General features: G+C 41.4%; 1 protein-coding gene across 1 annotated transcript; it reads left to right on the top strand.

Annotated features, from left to right (window-relative positions):
- The first annotated feature begins 663 nt into the window (after positions 1-663).
- On the top strand, positions 664-2,871 carry LOC120568144 (perforin-1-like). Its single transcript, XM_039815456.1, has 3 exons — positions 664-673; positions 848-1,383; positions 1,544-2,871. The coding sequence occupies exons 2-3, from the start codon at positions 848-850 to the stop codon at positions 2,742-2,744; spliced, it is 1,737 nt and encodes a 578-aa protein (XP_039671390.1). The 5' UTR covers positions 664-673; the 3' UTR covers positions 2,745-2,871.
- Positions 2,872-15,160: the final 12,289 nt, after the last annotated feature.

Raw genomic sequence — 15,160 nt, forward strand, 5'->3', positions numbered from 1 at the left:
CTTATAGCCCGAAACTAGTCCAAATTCTCTCAGGCAATCTAACAATGCAGGAACAGAAGTCAAACAAACACTACTTTTTAAAAGTAACTTCCCCAACACTGACCAAGAGTCCCTGTGTAGAGACATCTAATTAAGTTGCTTACTTTATTCAAGGACTGCACTCTTAAATAGTTTGGAGTTGTGAAGTTGGGTTGCATGAGTTACTTAATTACTTGTATCCTTTTTCCCTTTGTTACAAGTGACAGTGGATAGACATGAAAGGGGGCGAAAGATGGGGGATGACACGCAGCAAAGAGCAGCAGGTCGGATTCAAACCTGCACCGCTGGAGGACTCAGCCAACATGGGGCGAACGCTCTTATTGGGTGAGCTAGAGGCAACCTATCCATTGTGTTTTATCAACAGTAGATGGCAGACGCCACACCACCAGTTTGGGGAAGAAGCACACACACACACACACACACACACACACACACACACACACACACACACACACACACACACACACACACACACACACACACACACACACACACACACACACACACAGCTTAAATGCAGGTGGTTAAATGTGTGAGAAACATGCAATCAAGACTCCACCTTCACATCAAACTTATATATAAGATGGGTCAGATATTGTAAGTTACTGAACAGAGCTTGCTGTCAACAGCCCAGGTAAGACCCCTGAGTTCTCCCCTATCTAGTATAGTAGATAGGAGAGTATATTATAGTATAGCTGAGTACATTTTCACATCCAATTCCTCTTATTCCTCAGTCATTAGTTTAGTGACATCAAATTTAAATATTACATGCATTGTTTAACTATCGCTTTTTATTGTTTGCATACAGATGGCAAAGCTGTGGCATCTCATGCTCCTGTGCTGGGCATGGAGTCCTCTGTGTCTTCCATCCAGTGTAAGCTTCCTTGGTACACCGCAGCAATGTGAAAAGGCTCACTTTGTCCCTGGTTACAATCTGGGTGGAGAAGGCTTCGACATCGTCACAATGGAGCGGAAAGGTGCCTATGTCATTGACACTGAAACATGGAAGCTTGGCAATGGCACTTGCAGGCTATACACAAACAGCTACATGAATGGAGAGAGCCAGAAGGTTCCAGCTGCCATGGTGGACTGGAGAACCCTCCCCAAGTTCAGTTTAAAGGTCTCCGGTATCCAGTATGATTCTGTCGAAACTCTTGTCAATGATTCTACATCGTCCGTGTCCAATGATTGGAAAATTGGCCTTGAAATCCCTGTAGATCCGTCTGTCACTCTTGGTGTTGGTTTTGGAGGTTCCCACTCCAAAGAATCTACCTTTGCCATGCAAAAGTCAAAACAAGACCACTACACCTTCTTTAGACATTCTGTCTACTGTAGCTTCTACCGGTGAGTATGTGCACAGATATTTGTCTTTTTGCCATTCACTGCTTTGTTTTACAGTGTTCTGGATAGTTGGCAGTAATGAAAGCGATTTAGCTAAAACCAAAAAACAAACAGTGACATGTGATAGACTGCAACTAATTTATATAATTCCTGTGTTTTACAGCTACAGAATGGCAACAAAACCTCCACTGAGTCATGACTTTGAATCAGCTGTGAACTCCCTTCCGTCCTATTCACGTAAGACAGAGACATCATATCGCAGTCTGATCGACACATATGGTACACATTACATCACACAAGTGTCTCTGGGAGGGGAAATAAAAGCAAGCACTGCTATCCGGACCTGCCAGACAACCATGAGTGGACTGTCTGCAACAGAAGTCAAAGACTGTTTGTCAGTTGAAGCGTCTGCTAGCTTTGTAAATACTGCTAGCATTAAGGCCGAGTACAAACACTGTCAGGCAAAGAAGCAGAAGTTAGGCTCTGGTCAAAGTTTCAGCAGTACATTTAATGAACGTACCACAGAGGTCATTGGTGGACACATCAACGAGGGTGACATCCTCTTTGAAGGCCAATCAAACCCCTCTGTCTATAGTAACTGGCTTAGCTCACTGAAAACCACACCTGATGTGGTCCGATACAACATAAAGCCCCTGCACACCATACTGCCAACTGGTCATATTGCCAGAGCTGGACTGAAGCAAGAGGTGGAGAAGTACATCAAGAAAAATGCAGTGTTAAAAAAATGCTCAGAAACCTGTAAGATTGGGCACAGAGCCAGCAAAAGGGATCCTTGTGCTTGTGTTTGCACCAGTAATCAGAATATCAAGTCAAACTGCTGTCCTGCTGGGAAAGGTCTTGCAACATTAAAGGTTTTCAGGCTATATGCAAAAGGTCTTTATGGTGATAAGTGGACTCAGACAGATGGTTCAGTGGAGGTTAGTTACGGTGATAAGAATAAGCGTACTGTCATCATAAATAACAATGACAATCCTAAATGGCCAGAGACATTTGAGTTTGGACCCATCGTCATTAACATGAAAAACAAACTTAAGTTCAGTGTTTATGATGCGGATTCTTACTGGAACAGTGATCCGCTTGGTGAGTGTTCATTTGATCTGCGTAAAGGAAAAGTGAGCGACAGCTGCATGTTAAATCACGGTACCTTCTTCTTCTCCTACATAGTAGAGTGTGCACCAAGTCTTGGTGGTGACCAATGTCAAGAATACATCCCCTCCCCGATGAGTCCCTCTTTGGCCAAGGTCTTCCACACTAGAAACGGGGTCCTTCTTGGAGAGACAGGGAAGAGGAATGCTACATCAGTCAGTCAGGTTAAGGTCAGCGGTCGACATGAGATGGGGTGATGAGAGAATAAGGATTTAAGTTTATTATTATCTTGCATCTAGTTAATCGCATATTTCACACTGTTCTTTATTTGACTTTTGTTAACAAAATAATTACACATACTCAATTTCTCAAATGTAATCCAAATACTGCATGTGTTTGTGTGAAATGTTCTTTTCTTCTGCTTCTGTTAGTTAAAAAACTCTGCCAATAAAGCATCGACAAAGACAACACAGGTGTCAGTGTGATTTATTGTAATAAAAATACTGTGTAGTTTTGTGGTTACATGTAAAGTTGAAATGCATAATCATACAAATGCAAGCAAACGACTAACGTCAATATGGCACACATAGAAGGCTCTTCTCATTTTTCCTCTTCATTTCATTCGATCATTCCTATACATGTTAGGGCTGACAAAACTGATGTTGTTTCTGGGCATTATGTCCATGAGAGGGCAAATGTAAGAGATACATAACTACTTTATAGGTATATTTATTTCAACAGAAACATATTTTAAAAGATCTATATGCCTACACATTACAAAATAAACCATAAAACGTCATATACTCTAAATCTTATAAATTGTTCTTTATATTGCAATTCAGTAAGTTACTGTGCTCAGCATAAGTAAATACACCCATGCTAAACTTAACTAAAAAGAAGATAAAAAATCATCTTTTGGAAATTGATCTTAATGAAGGGTGTATTCACTTATGCTGAGCACTGTAACTCAAGCCCAAGCTGTTTCTTGATACAACTTAAGGACAGATACCACTCCTTTGAATTGCTTTGATGAATATTTAGTACTGTCAACAACAGAACATAGTCAATAGTATTTGGCCATAACTCTGTGTTACGACAACAAGCACCACAACCCCTGTTTAGGCAAAAGATCTCATACCTATGAGATAACTGATCTTGTAAGTGCAATATCTTTTTAGAAATTAGACGTAAGCAGATGTGTATAAAGTACTAGAGACCCTTACTTGAGTAAAAGTACAAGTGCTCTATCAAAAAAGTGACTTGAGTAGAAGTTGAAGTGCTCTTTACACCACACTTAAGTGGAAGTACTAAAGTATTCAACATTTTTTGTACTTAAGTATTGCAAGTAGTTCATTTTAAAATTTACTACTCAAGTACTGAAAGTATTGTGTTATTTAGTTATTAAAGAAATCAGTCAAAAGTTTGAATATCATATTTTTTATATTATGTCAAATGTTTAGCCAAGGCCGTAGCCTAAAGAATTAACACATATTAAATATATTACATTATATTAAAAATAACAAATACTGAAATAAAATGTACAATTATCACACTGTGCAAGTAAAATGAACATCCTCTCCAGCACAGTAATGATTAAAGCCCCAAAAAATTTTCACACACTAGCTAGTAACGTGTGATGAACAGGAAAGTTAGCAAGCTAGTACTCATATCAGACTGAAACAACTCAGGAATAGCTTAATCTGCTGCAACAATAGCTAAATAGAAAGAGTAAAAACTTACATTGAACTGGCAACCGTAATGTATCGGGGATTTCTTATGTAAATTAAGTAATTAGTACGTAACTAACGTAGCCGTAACTACACACACTGTAACCTCCACAGTCTCCGTAGCGTGAGGAATTCACAACAGTAACAAGTACATAAAAAATGTATCGGAGTAAAAGTATTTCATTCATCGAAAATATGTACTCAAGAATAAAATTGGAAAAATAATACTCCAGTAGAGTATATATACAGCCTTTTAGTACTTAAGTAGAGTAGTGAAGTAGTTACTATACAGCTCTGGATGTAAGTTTTCAGCCTGTGGTGAAAGTCTGCTGACTTTAATAGGGAAGTTATGGAACCACCACATAGTCGTAAGATTTAAAGGGTAGATACTTTCCCAGAGGCAAAGGGGTGCACCTAGGTTGTGCCAGAGAGTAGAATTTGACAATAGCTTAAAGGTAAGAAGGAAGAAGTTGTTTCCTTCACTGCCCTGTAAGCTAGTTTTAAACTTGATACGAGCTGCAACAGGGAGCCAGTGTGGTTGTGAATATCAGACTGGCAGCAGCATTTTGGACTAGTTGCAAATGTAGCAGGGGCTCAGGCGAGGGAGGGAGGTGCAGTTTTGGTAGGAGCTGACAAGCACTTGGATGACATACTGTACTAGTTACCTGTCCTCTGCATATTCTATATATCCTAACCTTTTACACATCCCTTAACATTTTTTGCACATCCATACAGCATCTTTTTTTATGTTAATAGTTGTATAATAGTTATAATGTTTGTGTTACTTGTTTCTGTATTTATTGTTTGTTTATTTCATATTCATGTTTAATATGTTTATGTAAGCACCAACAACCAAGGCAAATTCCTCGTAAGTGCTACTTGTTTGGCAATAAATCCTTTTCTGATTCTGATTATTGCTTTATTGAAGGACTGCACTCTGGACAGTTGGGATTTTTTAAAGTGGGGTTGTATGAGGTACAGTGGTGAAGGGGCCATGGCCCATCTCTGGTCCATATTCATCTCTACATCAGAGGGGGCAGTGAGGCAAGCGTGGAGAAATTGAGCACCGACCGCCACCTTTCTGCTGGGCATCCTGCTAGCCAGTGCGCAGGCGTTGGACGGTGAGCTGGGTGGTCTCTGTGCCTCCGTCGGTTTCCAGCAGGATGTCGGGAGCTGAGCGGCCTTTTCACTGAGACTTGGCTGGATCCTGGTGTCCCATTGCCATTTAAACGGGTGACTCTTTCTGTGTGCCAATCTGACGGCCACACAATCCTTTATGATAAATCATGCACAAGTTGAAGGAGCTGATGGGATTTTTATTTTTACATAGCCTACATTTTACATTTTTACTGGAGTTGTACTTTGTATGATTTCATGTGACAAAATGAATATACATAGTTTGCAGTTTAAGAGTTAAACCTTCAAAGACGTTATGGTTCTTTACAGTAACCTAATGACTGACTTGTCTAAAAAAGTAGGCCTACATGGCCTATTCAATATGGTGCATCTTTCTTTCTTAGTTTAAGCTCCATAAACGGTAAAGCTTTTGCAAAAGCAAGCTTCCTCATTCAAGTAAATGAGCTGGAACAGGGCAAAAATTGCTGCTTTGATGGAGGGCCATTCAAATAGTAAAAAGAAAGAATTGTGTACAGACAACAAATGCTGCTTATAGTTTATTATTACACATATTATTCAATATATATACAGTATCTAGAGATTGTTTCGCAGTGTTTAAAAGTGGGATGCATCTGAAAACGTGCAGCGCTAACAGATACAGTAGCACAGTTTTACTGTGTGACACAGGAAGTTTGTATGCATAGGTGTGGATTTTGGTGGGGACAGTGGGTAGGCGTACCTATCAGATTTCGTCCTGAGTCATTCTGTACCCACCACTTTTTTTGAAAACCTCGAGCTCAATTTAGTAAAAATAAAAAAAACGTTCATACCACACAATTCTGGAGCGACAGATTCCAACAAATCCACAAAAATCTCTATCACCACAGGGCAGGCACAGACACAGCTGTCCTGCTGCTGCGCTGGCTACACGCTTCTCTGCTCACAACACTGCCTGTCGGGAAATTCTAAAAAGCGTAACGTGGTTTAATGTACCTAAACAACGATCAATGATCACCAAATTTCATGGCCATATCTTGTCATGAACACTTAAGCCTGTCAAAAAAACTAAACCGAAATTCAACGATTATAGATCTATCTCACGTTAACGTTTTCTTCTTCATTGGTGCATATGGCGAGGAATATGGCGTGGTTGTGATTGAGTGTGTAAAAGCCACCTCCGGCCACTTTGTAGTCAATCAGTGTCACCGCAAAGCGGCAGTCCCAGTTCGCTGACTCGAACGGTCCGATGATGTCAATTCCTACTTTCTGCCATGGACCGTCTGGCAGTGAAACTGGCTGAAGTGGAGCAGCATGTGTTTGCACTTATTATCATTCATCTGGCAGGTCACAGATGCACTAATGCTTTCCTGCACCCATATGTCCATTCCGGGCCACCAGTATAAGCAGTGTTGTATAAAGTACTAGAAAGCAATACTTGAGTAAAAGTACAATTCGTAACTAGAAAAAGACTTTGGTAGAAGTGAAAGTTACCTTTTAGAATATTACTTAAGTAAAAGTCTTAAAGTATCTGATATATTCTGTACTTAAGTATCAAAAGTAATTTTCTGATATTTAATGTACTTAAGTATTTGAAGTAAAAGTTTTTTTTTTTTTTTTAAAAGCAAGCAGTTAGAACTTTTATTGTGAACTTTATTGTGGCTTTCTTATAGTAAAGCATAAAGCATATTTAGGGTTCCCATATCTTCTTAATCTCACTCATCAAATCAAAATCGCATTATTTTCTAGGACTTTTCAGGCACAATTATCTTAAGTTCAAAGAACAAACAGCAGATTTTTAGAGCTGACATCAATGTACAGAAACATTTCTTGCAAATACGGCCACGGGTGTATGACGTTATCTTCATCACTACCCTGTTCACCGAGTTCACCACTATCGTCGGGGTGGTCGCAGTGCTCAACATAAAAAAAAATTCCCACTGGCCCCCGGGGCCAGTAGATCAGAGTTTTGCTGGCCCCTTCTACATTTTTACTGGCCCTGAAAGAAATATCATAGGTGTGATTGGAAAGGGGCAAAAAGCAGGAAAATATATGCCGCACCTACTATGAAGCTTTAGAAAATGGTTCTAACCCAGCTAGCCACTGCCACTGGATGTTGTGCCATTAGCAGTAAAGCTAGACCAGGGGTCATCAACTACATTTTTCCAAGGGCCAGAATTTTTTTAAGCAGACACTCCAGGGGCCGGACTTTCAAATAAAGACAATAAAAGTATACCTAATAGCATCTTCTTGTTTGATATTTTCACTTTCTTACTAAATTAATGCTATATTTTTTACATGTATTAGTGTAAGCAAACCCCTAAAACCATGGAAAATCCATAATGATTACTAGATAGGCTACTTAACTAGAAAATTATCTCAGATTAGTCCTGTATGCACGTCATTCACGGGCATATTAATTAGCCACATGTATTTGTTTTGGTCTTATAATACATCCAAAGGTTTACCGCTCCAGCGGAGTGGATGGCTCGTTTAGACAGCAGCTATGTTTACAAGAGTTTGTCCAAAGTTCAAGATTGGTTGCAAATTAAGATAAACAGTTAGACTACAAACTGACATCTTTCATTTTAGCTTGTTTGTAAAGTCGCTATTTGCAGAGTAGAGCTGGGTTGTCACAGCGCGGTGGACAAGAGTGGACAGCGCAGACTGAAATATCAGTTTCTACATGTTTCTGCCTGTAGAACAGGTAGGTGGGTTATTGATAAGTATTGACTCTTTAATCATGGAGGTTTTATTGTAGGCTACTTACAGTAACGAGTGTAGCGTTAGTTCATCTGCGCCATCGGCAGTAAATAATCCTCGGTAACGTTTCCAGTCAGTACATGTGCTGCGTGAAGTAACGCACACACCTCTGCGTTTTTACTGGCCCCGGGCCATCGGGCCATTGCTTATGTCGAGCCCTGGGTGGTCGTCTACAATAACGGGAGGTCCTCCAGTAGGTGCTCATGCTTCCATGGCGGTTTCAGTTGTGCGTCCTCCTCCCCTTTAGCAACAAACAAAGCTGAAATAGAAGCGGCGTGAGGCGTGCGCGTAATGCAATCTAGGAGCAGTGATTCGCCAAACCTCCCTTATTGCTGTCGCACACATTTCTTCTAATTTTATTCTTTAGTAACGAGTAACGAAGATGCTTAGTGGAAATATAGCGGAGTAAAAGTATACATTTTATCTAGGAAATGTAGTGGAGTAAAAGTGAAAGTTGACATAAATTTAAATAGCGTAGTAAAGTACAGATACGTGAAATTTCTACTTAAGTACAGTAACGAAGTATTTGTACTCCGTTACATTACAACACTGAGTATAAGTCACGCAGCCTCTGCTTGGTGCATACAACACCCTGGTGAGTTTCATGTGCCAGGTCCACCAGCTGTTTTCTCAGGGCCACAGGCACTAGCCGTCGGTGAGGACCCCTGTATATTGTCACATCTTTGACTGAGAGTTCCACTCTAGTAGCAAAGTAGGGTTTGAGCACTGCAGGTAGAGACTTTGATTTTTTTCGCCACCCCTTCTTCATCTGTGCCCTGATGGCAGTAAGCTCAGGGCACTCCTCACATGCCATAGCGAAGTCCTTCACTGAGAGAGCTTTCAGTTCTGTGTCCAGCAGAGGTACAAGTTCAGGCTCAGTCACTGGCTCTGCATTCTCTTCTGATGGGAGAGGCAAACGGGAGAGACAGTCAGCAGCATAGTTTTGTGCTCCTGCATGATACACCACATCATATGTGAAGCACAGGAGTCTGGCTGACCACCGGGCAATACGCATTCCTGCGCCTAAGTCCTTTTGTGTGTAGCAGTGTGGTCAGGGCTTGGTGATCTGTACGCAGTGTAAATCTTGTCCCCTATAAGAAAGTCCTCCACTTTTCCGCCGCCCACACACAGGCTAACGCCTCCTTTTCTACAATGGAGTATTTCCGTTCAGCAGAGGTAAGTGAACGTGAGGCAAATGCAACTGTGCGCTCCATGTTATCAGGGCATTTGTGTCAGTATGGCCCCCCAGACAATAGTCTGAAGCATCTGTAGACACAATTGTAGGAAGGCTGGGGTCAAAAACTGATAGCGCTGAGCTGTGTACAATGCGAGTCTTGACCATGTCAAAGCTTGACTGTGCTGCTGCGGTCCACTGGACTGTGTCGTCACGCAGGCAGTCTCGCATGGGCTCTACCAGAGTGACATAGTTTTGCACAAATTTTGCATACCATGCTGTGAGCCCCAGGATTGAGTGCAGTGTGGTGGTGTCACTAGGCTGCAGGCAGCTGTAATAGCCTTGCAGGGTGATCTTTGTCTGGCAGCAAACCCTGGGCTGAGATGGTGTGTCCAAGGAACCGTAGGTTGGTCTGGTTGAAGTGCCATTTTTCATTGTTGAACTGGAGGCCGGCTTCCTTTAGCGCAGCAAGCACCGTCAGCAGATTACAGTCATGCTCCTCCTTTTCTGTGCCATAGACTGTGACATCATCCAGATAGTTCTGGACCCCTTGAGGTCTTTCAGCACCAGAGACATCATCTTGGAGAACGCACTTGGGGCTGAAGGTAGGTCTCACATTAGGTGGAAGTGTAGGGGGAGCCACTTGATAGCTACAGATTAATTTCTTAATATTATTAATATGGAAAAACTAATATGGAAAATCTATTACATAATGTTTGTTTGACAATATGTCTTAGTGGAGAAGAACACAGGCTAGGAGTGAATGGGACAGACATGAGGTCGGTGATGGCTAGAGATGAGACCAGTGATGACATCAGGTAGGAGTTCTATTAGTAAGACCACACACAACTAAATGTCCAGTATGGTTTGAAGTTCTGTTGACCAACCTATTCACTATGTCCTTTTTGGGGAAAAAATAGTGCAGACAGAGATGGAAAATATAACAATTAGCCTCTGTCTGACAGCGGGGACGTAATAAACAAATCAGAACGCAAATTTAAACATCAATGCAGTGATATACAGAACAATGAAAATACAGTACAAGAAAAAAGTCGGCTACAATAATGTGGTGACTACCAGAGGTGACGATTAGGTTGCCAAGGGCAACTGTTAATGTTTTGCCCGTATTTATATATATGTATGTACATACATACCCTAAACCCAACAGGAAGTCTGCCATTTTGAATTGAAAGTTTGAAATTAGTGCGATTTTGGCCATTTCTACATGTCGTACTTTAACGAACTCCTCCTAGAGATTTCATCCGATCAACTTAAAATTTGGTCTGTGTCATCTCAAGTCATTTAAGATGAAAACTTATTAAAAGAAAAACTTTTGGTCATAGGGTGTGGCCGTGGCGGGGCGGCCATTTTGTGCGTTTCGCCATCGAAACAGGAAGTGGGTGTAACTCGAGTGTACATTGTCCAGTTGGCTCGAAACTTTTCAGGATTCATAACACTCTAACTCTGAGGTCATTTACAAGACAAAATTAACTCAAAGTCATAGCGCCCCCTAATGGCAACAGGAAGTAGGCCCAAAACTATACGTGCTATACTTTAACAAACTCCTCCTAGAGATTTTATCCGATGGACTTCAAACTTGGTCTGTACCATCTCAACACCTTAAAGATGAAAAGTTATTAAAAGAAAAACTTTTCGTCAGACGTTGTGGGCGTGGTGGCCATTTTGAGTGTTTAGCGATGAACAAAGAAGTTGTTGTACGTTGTCGCATCTGCCCGAAATTTCTCACGATAGACAAGGGTCCATGCCTGAGGACATCAACAGGCCAAAATTGACTTTTTGTCATAGCGCCCCTCGCTGGCAACAGGAAATGCGCCTTATATGACAAACATCATCTGATTTACATAAAACTTATAGGGCCCTATTTTAATGATCTGAAACGCAAGTATCAAACGTGAAACGCAAGGAGCTTTGTGGGCAGATCTCGACGCAAATCTAAAATGGGTTGGTCTGAAGTTGCTACGTGTGGTTTGGGCGTAACGTGCAATAAACCAATCAGAGTGTCATCTCAAATTCCCTTTAAGAACAGGCGCGCTTGTTCCATGGCGCACGCCAGGAGCTGTCCGGGATGCGGCAAAGTAATAAATGCCCGTCTTGACCGGGTGGCGATGTTGCTGCGGCATCTCGGGCGCATCTCCTCAAGTCTGGAGAGGATTGCTGCAGCCATGGAGCGTGGGCCTCCAAACGCACCACCTGCTCCTGTTGTGCCCGTTCCTCCTCCCCCCACTCCATCTCCATCTCCTTCCACCCGCTCCAACAGGAGCGCATCGCTGATTGCCACTCCCGGACCAGATCCCGCTGGAGTGTCCAACATCTCCTTAAGTCCTCTAATATTTCCTCATTTATGTCATCAACACATCCATCATTCATGGAAATGTTGTGTAAAACACAACAAGCCACAAAGAATGCTGCGACTTTTTGAGGACTGTACTGTAAAGTGCGCTTTTTCCTTGTAAGTATGATTTGCAAAAATGGGAACTGCTGCGTCCGTTTAGATGAGAGAAGTGTATGCGCGTTGTGCACACGCTACATTATGGCCAAGCAAAAAAACGGCCCATATTTGACCTCTACATAGTTGTTTTCTCGCATAAAAAAGTCTCAGAAGTGAATTTAGTGATAAAATAGCAGATGAACAGTGTATACAATTTCTGAGGTCTGCGCGACCTATTCAGAAGACTACCTGATCTCAGATCAGTGGTGTAGCCTATGTAAATGTTGGGGTATGACAAAGGTAGAGACTAGAGCCAAATAAGGAGGAACGTCAACTCGGTGGTTCATTGAGATTTGCCCGTTTTCAGAGTCAGTTTCAAATTGTGAGATTTGCAGAGGAAAGAGGTGTCAATGGGATTTTGAGGTTCTATGTATGTCCTATTTACCCACCAAACTGTTGTTATTCAACTATGACAAGGTAAAATCGGTTTAGCATTCTATCACCCCTTTAAGGATATGGACGACATCATTGCCATCATTGTACATAATCCCGCCCATAATGAAAAGAGAAGGGAGAGTGAATTGAGAAAGGTGAGGTAATCCAGAGATGATGGTTTAACCAGGCATGACTAGGTCTGTCTGTCATATAACATTTACTGACAGTTATACACCTCCAAATTAAGATTACCAAAGTTTTCATGATTCATCCATGGGGAACATTAATATCTGTACCACCTTTTATTTTAATCCACCAACCCCCTAAAAACAAAAACGTCAACCTACAGCGGTGCTAGAGGAATAGTCAGAGAATCACCAAAGTCATCAGGATTTCTCTTCACAATTTCACGGCAATCCTTTGAATATTTGTTGAGATATTTAACTGTTGACCAAAGTTGTGGATTAACCAAGTGAGGGAGGTGCAGTCTTGGTGGGAGATGACAAGCACTTGGATGAGCATGTGGGTTGACTCCCTAGTGAGGAAGGGGTTAATCCTCCTGATGTTGTCCAGGAGGAATCTGCAGGAGCATGCCACCGGTGCGATGTTGGCAACAGTTCATGTCTACAGTCACATCCAGGTTCTTCACTGTCTGAATTGGTATCACTTCAGTATGATCATTGGTGATGGCAATCTCCGCCTCACATCAGTTCCTCTCACGGTTCGGAATCTCAGGGGGTAATTTTTTTTTTTTAGGTCGAGTTTAAGTAGGTATCTTGACGCCCACTCTGAGATATCTGTCAGGCAAGCAGTGCTAAATGAGAGAAAGATCTGGGGTCTCATTTATAAAACTGTGCATAGGATCCTTACTAAAAGTTATGCGTATGCCCCAAAGCCTAAAAACGGCGGCAACGCGCAAAAAAAGTCTGATTTATAAAACGTATTTATAAAACATATGTAAGCAATGTTCCCTTTATAAATCACAGATTACCCACAAGTGTATGCGTACGAATTCAGCCTCTTATCCCGCCATGTACCGCCCATTTTTAACCATAAATAGTCAATGCAAAGCACCTCATGAATGCTGATCAGTATGTTAATGACCCTGGCAGTTGTTCTTCGTTCGCGCAATCATGACGACTGGCGGAGAAAAAAAAAAAATTCTCAGATGCTTGTGAATTGCTGCAAATTGAATTATAATTTCGGCCTGTTCTTTCACAGTGTAGGGAATCCTGATCTATAGACTACCTATATTAATAATACCTTCCAAAACAAAAGGCATTACGGCACTCGGGGACAGCTTTGATATACCAGACCTATATGATAAGATTTAACAGAACTATATATTATATCCAAACAAGGCATAGCAATAAAGTTGAAGATTATATATAATATTTATATAAAACACTCAGCTGTCTGCCATTTCCCTCTGGAAACAGTCGGTGGCCCCCAAAGTGGTAGGACCTCTATTTGGACCGGGATGGCATGGTTCCGCATGTTGCCCCCTTTACTGGACCCAATTCAGTACATAGATCCAAGAGTTCAGCTTTAGGGTACACATTACATCACACAAGTGTCTCTGGGGGGGGAAATAAAAGCAAGCACTGCTACTGTTTGTCAGTTGAGACGTCTGCTAGCTTTGCAAGTACTGCTAGCATTAAGGTTGAGTACCAACACTGTCAGGCAAAGAAGCAGAAGTTAGGCTCTGGTCAAAGTTTCAGCAGCACATTTAATGAACGTTATCACAGAGGTCATTGGTGGACACATCAAAGAGGGTGAAATCCTCTTTGAAGGCCAATCAAACCCCTCTGTCTATAACAACTGGCGTAAGCTCACTGAAAACCACACCTGATGTGGTCCGATACAACATAAATCCCCTGCACACCATACTGCCAACCGGTCATTTCAATCAGGAGAGACTTGTTTGCAGATATGCAAAAGCTTTAATGTACAACAGCATGTAATGTACAATGTTTTGGAGATTGAACTCCATCGTTATTAATACATTCAATATATTAATAAATTTAATGTAGGGGTAGGGAACCAAGATGTAACCCCCGATGGAATCCAGACACCGGTGGTGGCGGAGAAAGCCCGGAACTAGACCGCGAAGGCATTGGGGCGACAGCCGTAAAACCCCCAGCACGGGAGGCGGAAGGGGAGGAGGAGAGACGACGTCTTCCTGAAATGACAGCTGATAGCACAGGGAGAGAAGCAGCTTTTAAAACAGTGACGTAACCCCCTGTGATTGGCCAATGGGATCATTGCCCGATCGGATTATCAGAAGGTAGACGCCTCCAGCTGATTCACTTAGGAGGAACTGATACTTGTTAGGTCTTCCTGAAAGAATTTGCGGCTGAGCTACATTTCAATCAGGAGAGACTTGTTTGCAGATATGCAAAAGGTTTAATGTACAACAGCATGTAATGTACAATGTTTTGGAGATTGAACTTCATCGTTATTAATACATTTAATATATTAATAAATTTAATGTAGGGATGGGAACCAACCCAGTTGGCATTTTAGCGTACTAGTCACTGTTGAATCAACGTCAGGTTCCAGTGTTGGATAACCATTGGATTTTGTTTTGATTTTGCAAATCTAATCAACGCGTAAATAGCAACATCATTCCAACGTCACGTTTCTCAACATAGGTGAATTTGCCAACGTTGAATCAACATTGATTTTAGTTTAGATTTTGCAAATCCAATCAACGTTGAAATTTCAACGTCACTATAAAGTCCTGCTTTTCAACATAGTTTATTTTGTTAAACTGTTTTCACTAAAGTATTGATGTGCTCAACAGTAACACCAAACACCTTGAAATAGATACATAAACACTAGGAAGAAGCCAATTTGCGTAAAGCAAGACAAGGAAGAAGATTAATAAAGACATTTCACTGACGTAAGAAACATGATTTATTACATAGCTGCCAAAGTGTGCCAACATTTCACGCAAAAAGATAATTTTACACGTGTCGAACTTTAACCTTTAGGAAAAATGGCCCCAAA

This window comes from Perca fluviatilis, chromosome 1 (assembly GCF_010015445.1).
Source record: "Perca fluviatilis chromosome 1, GENO_Pfluv_1.0, whole genome shotgun sequence".
Taxonomy (NCBI): Eukaryota; Metazoa; Chordata; class Actinopteri; order Perciformes; family Percidae; genus Perca; species Perca fluviatilis.

Excerpts from the sequence above, each read along its gene's own strand:
- LOC120568144 (XM_039815456.1), top strand. The coding sequence starts at position 848 with ATGGCAAAGCTGTGGCATCTCATGCTCCTGTGCTGGGCATGGAGTCCT. Across the intron at positions 1,384-1,543 it reads GTCTACTGTAGCTTCTACCG|CTACAGAATGGCAACAAAAC; the intron begins GTGAGTATGTGC and ends TGTGTTTTACAG.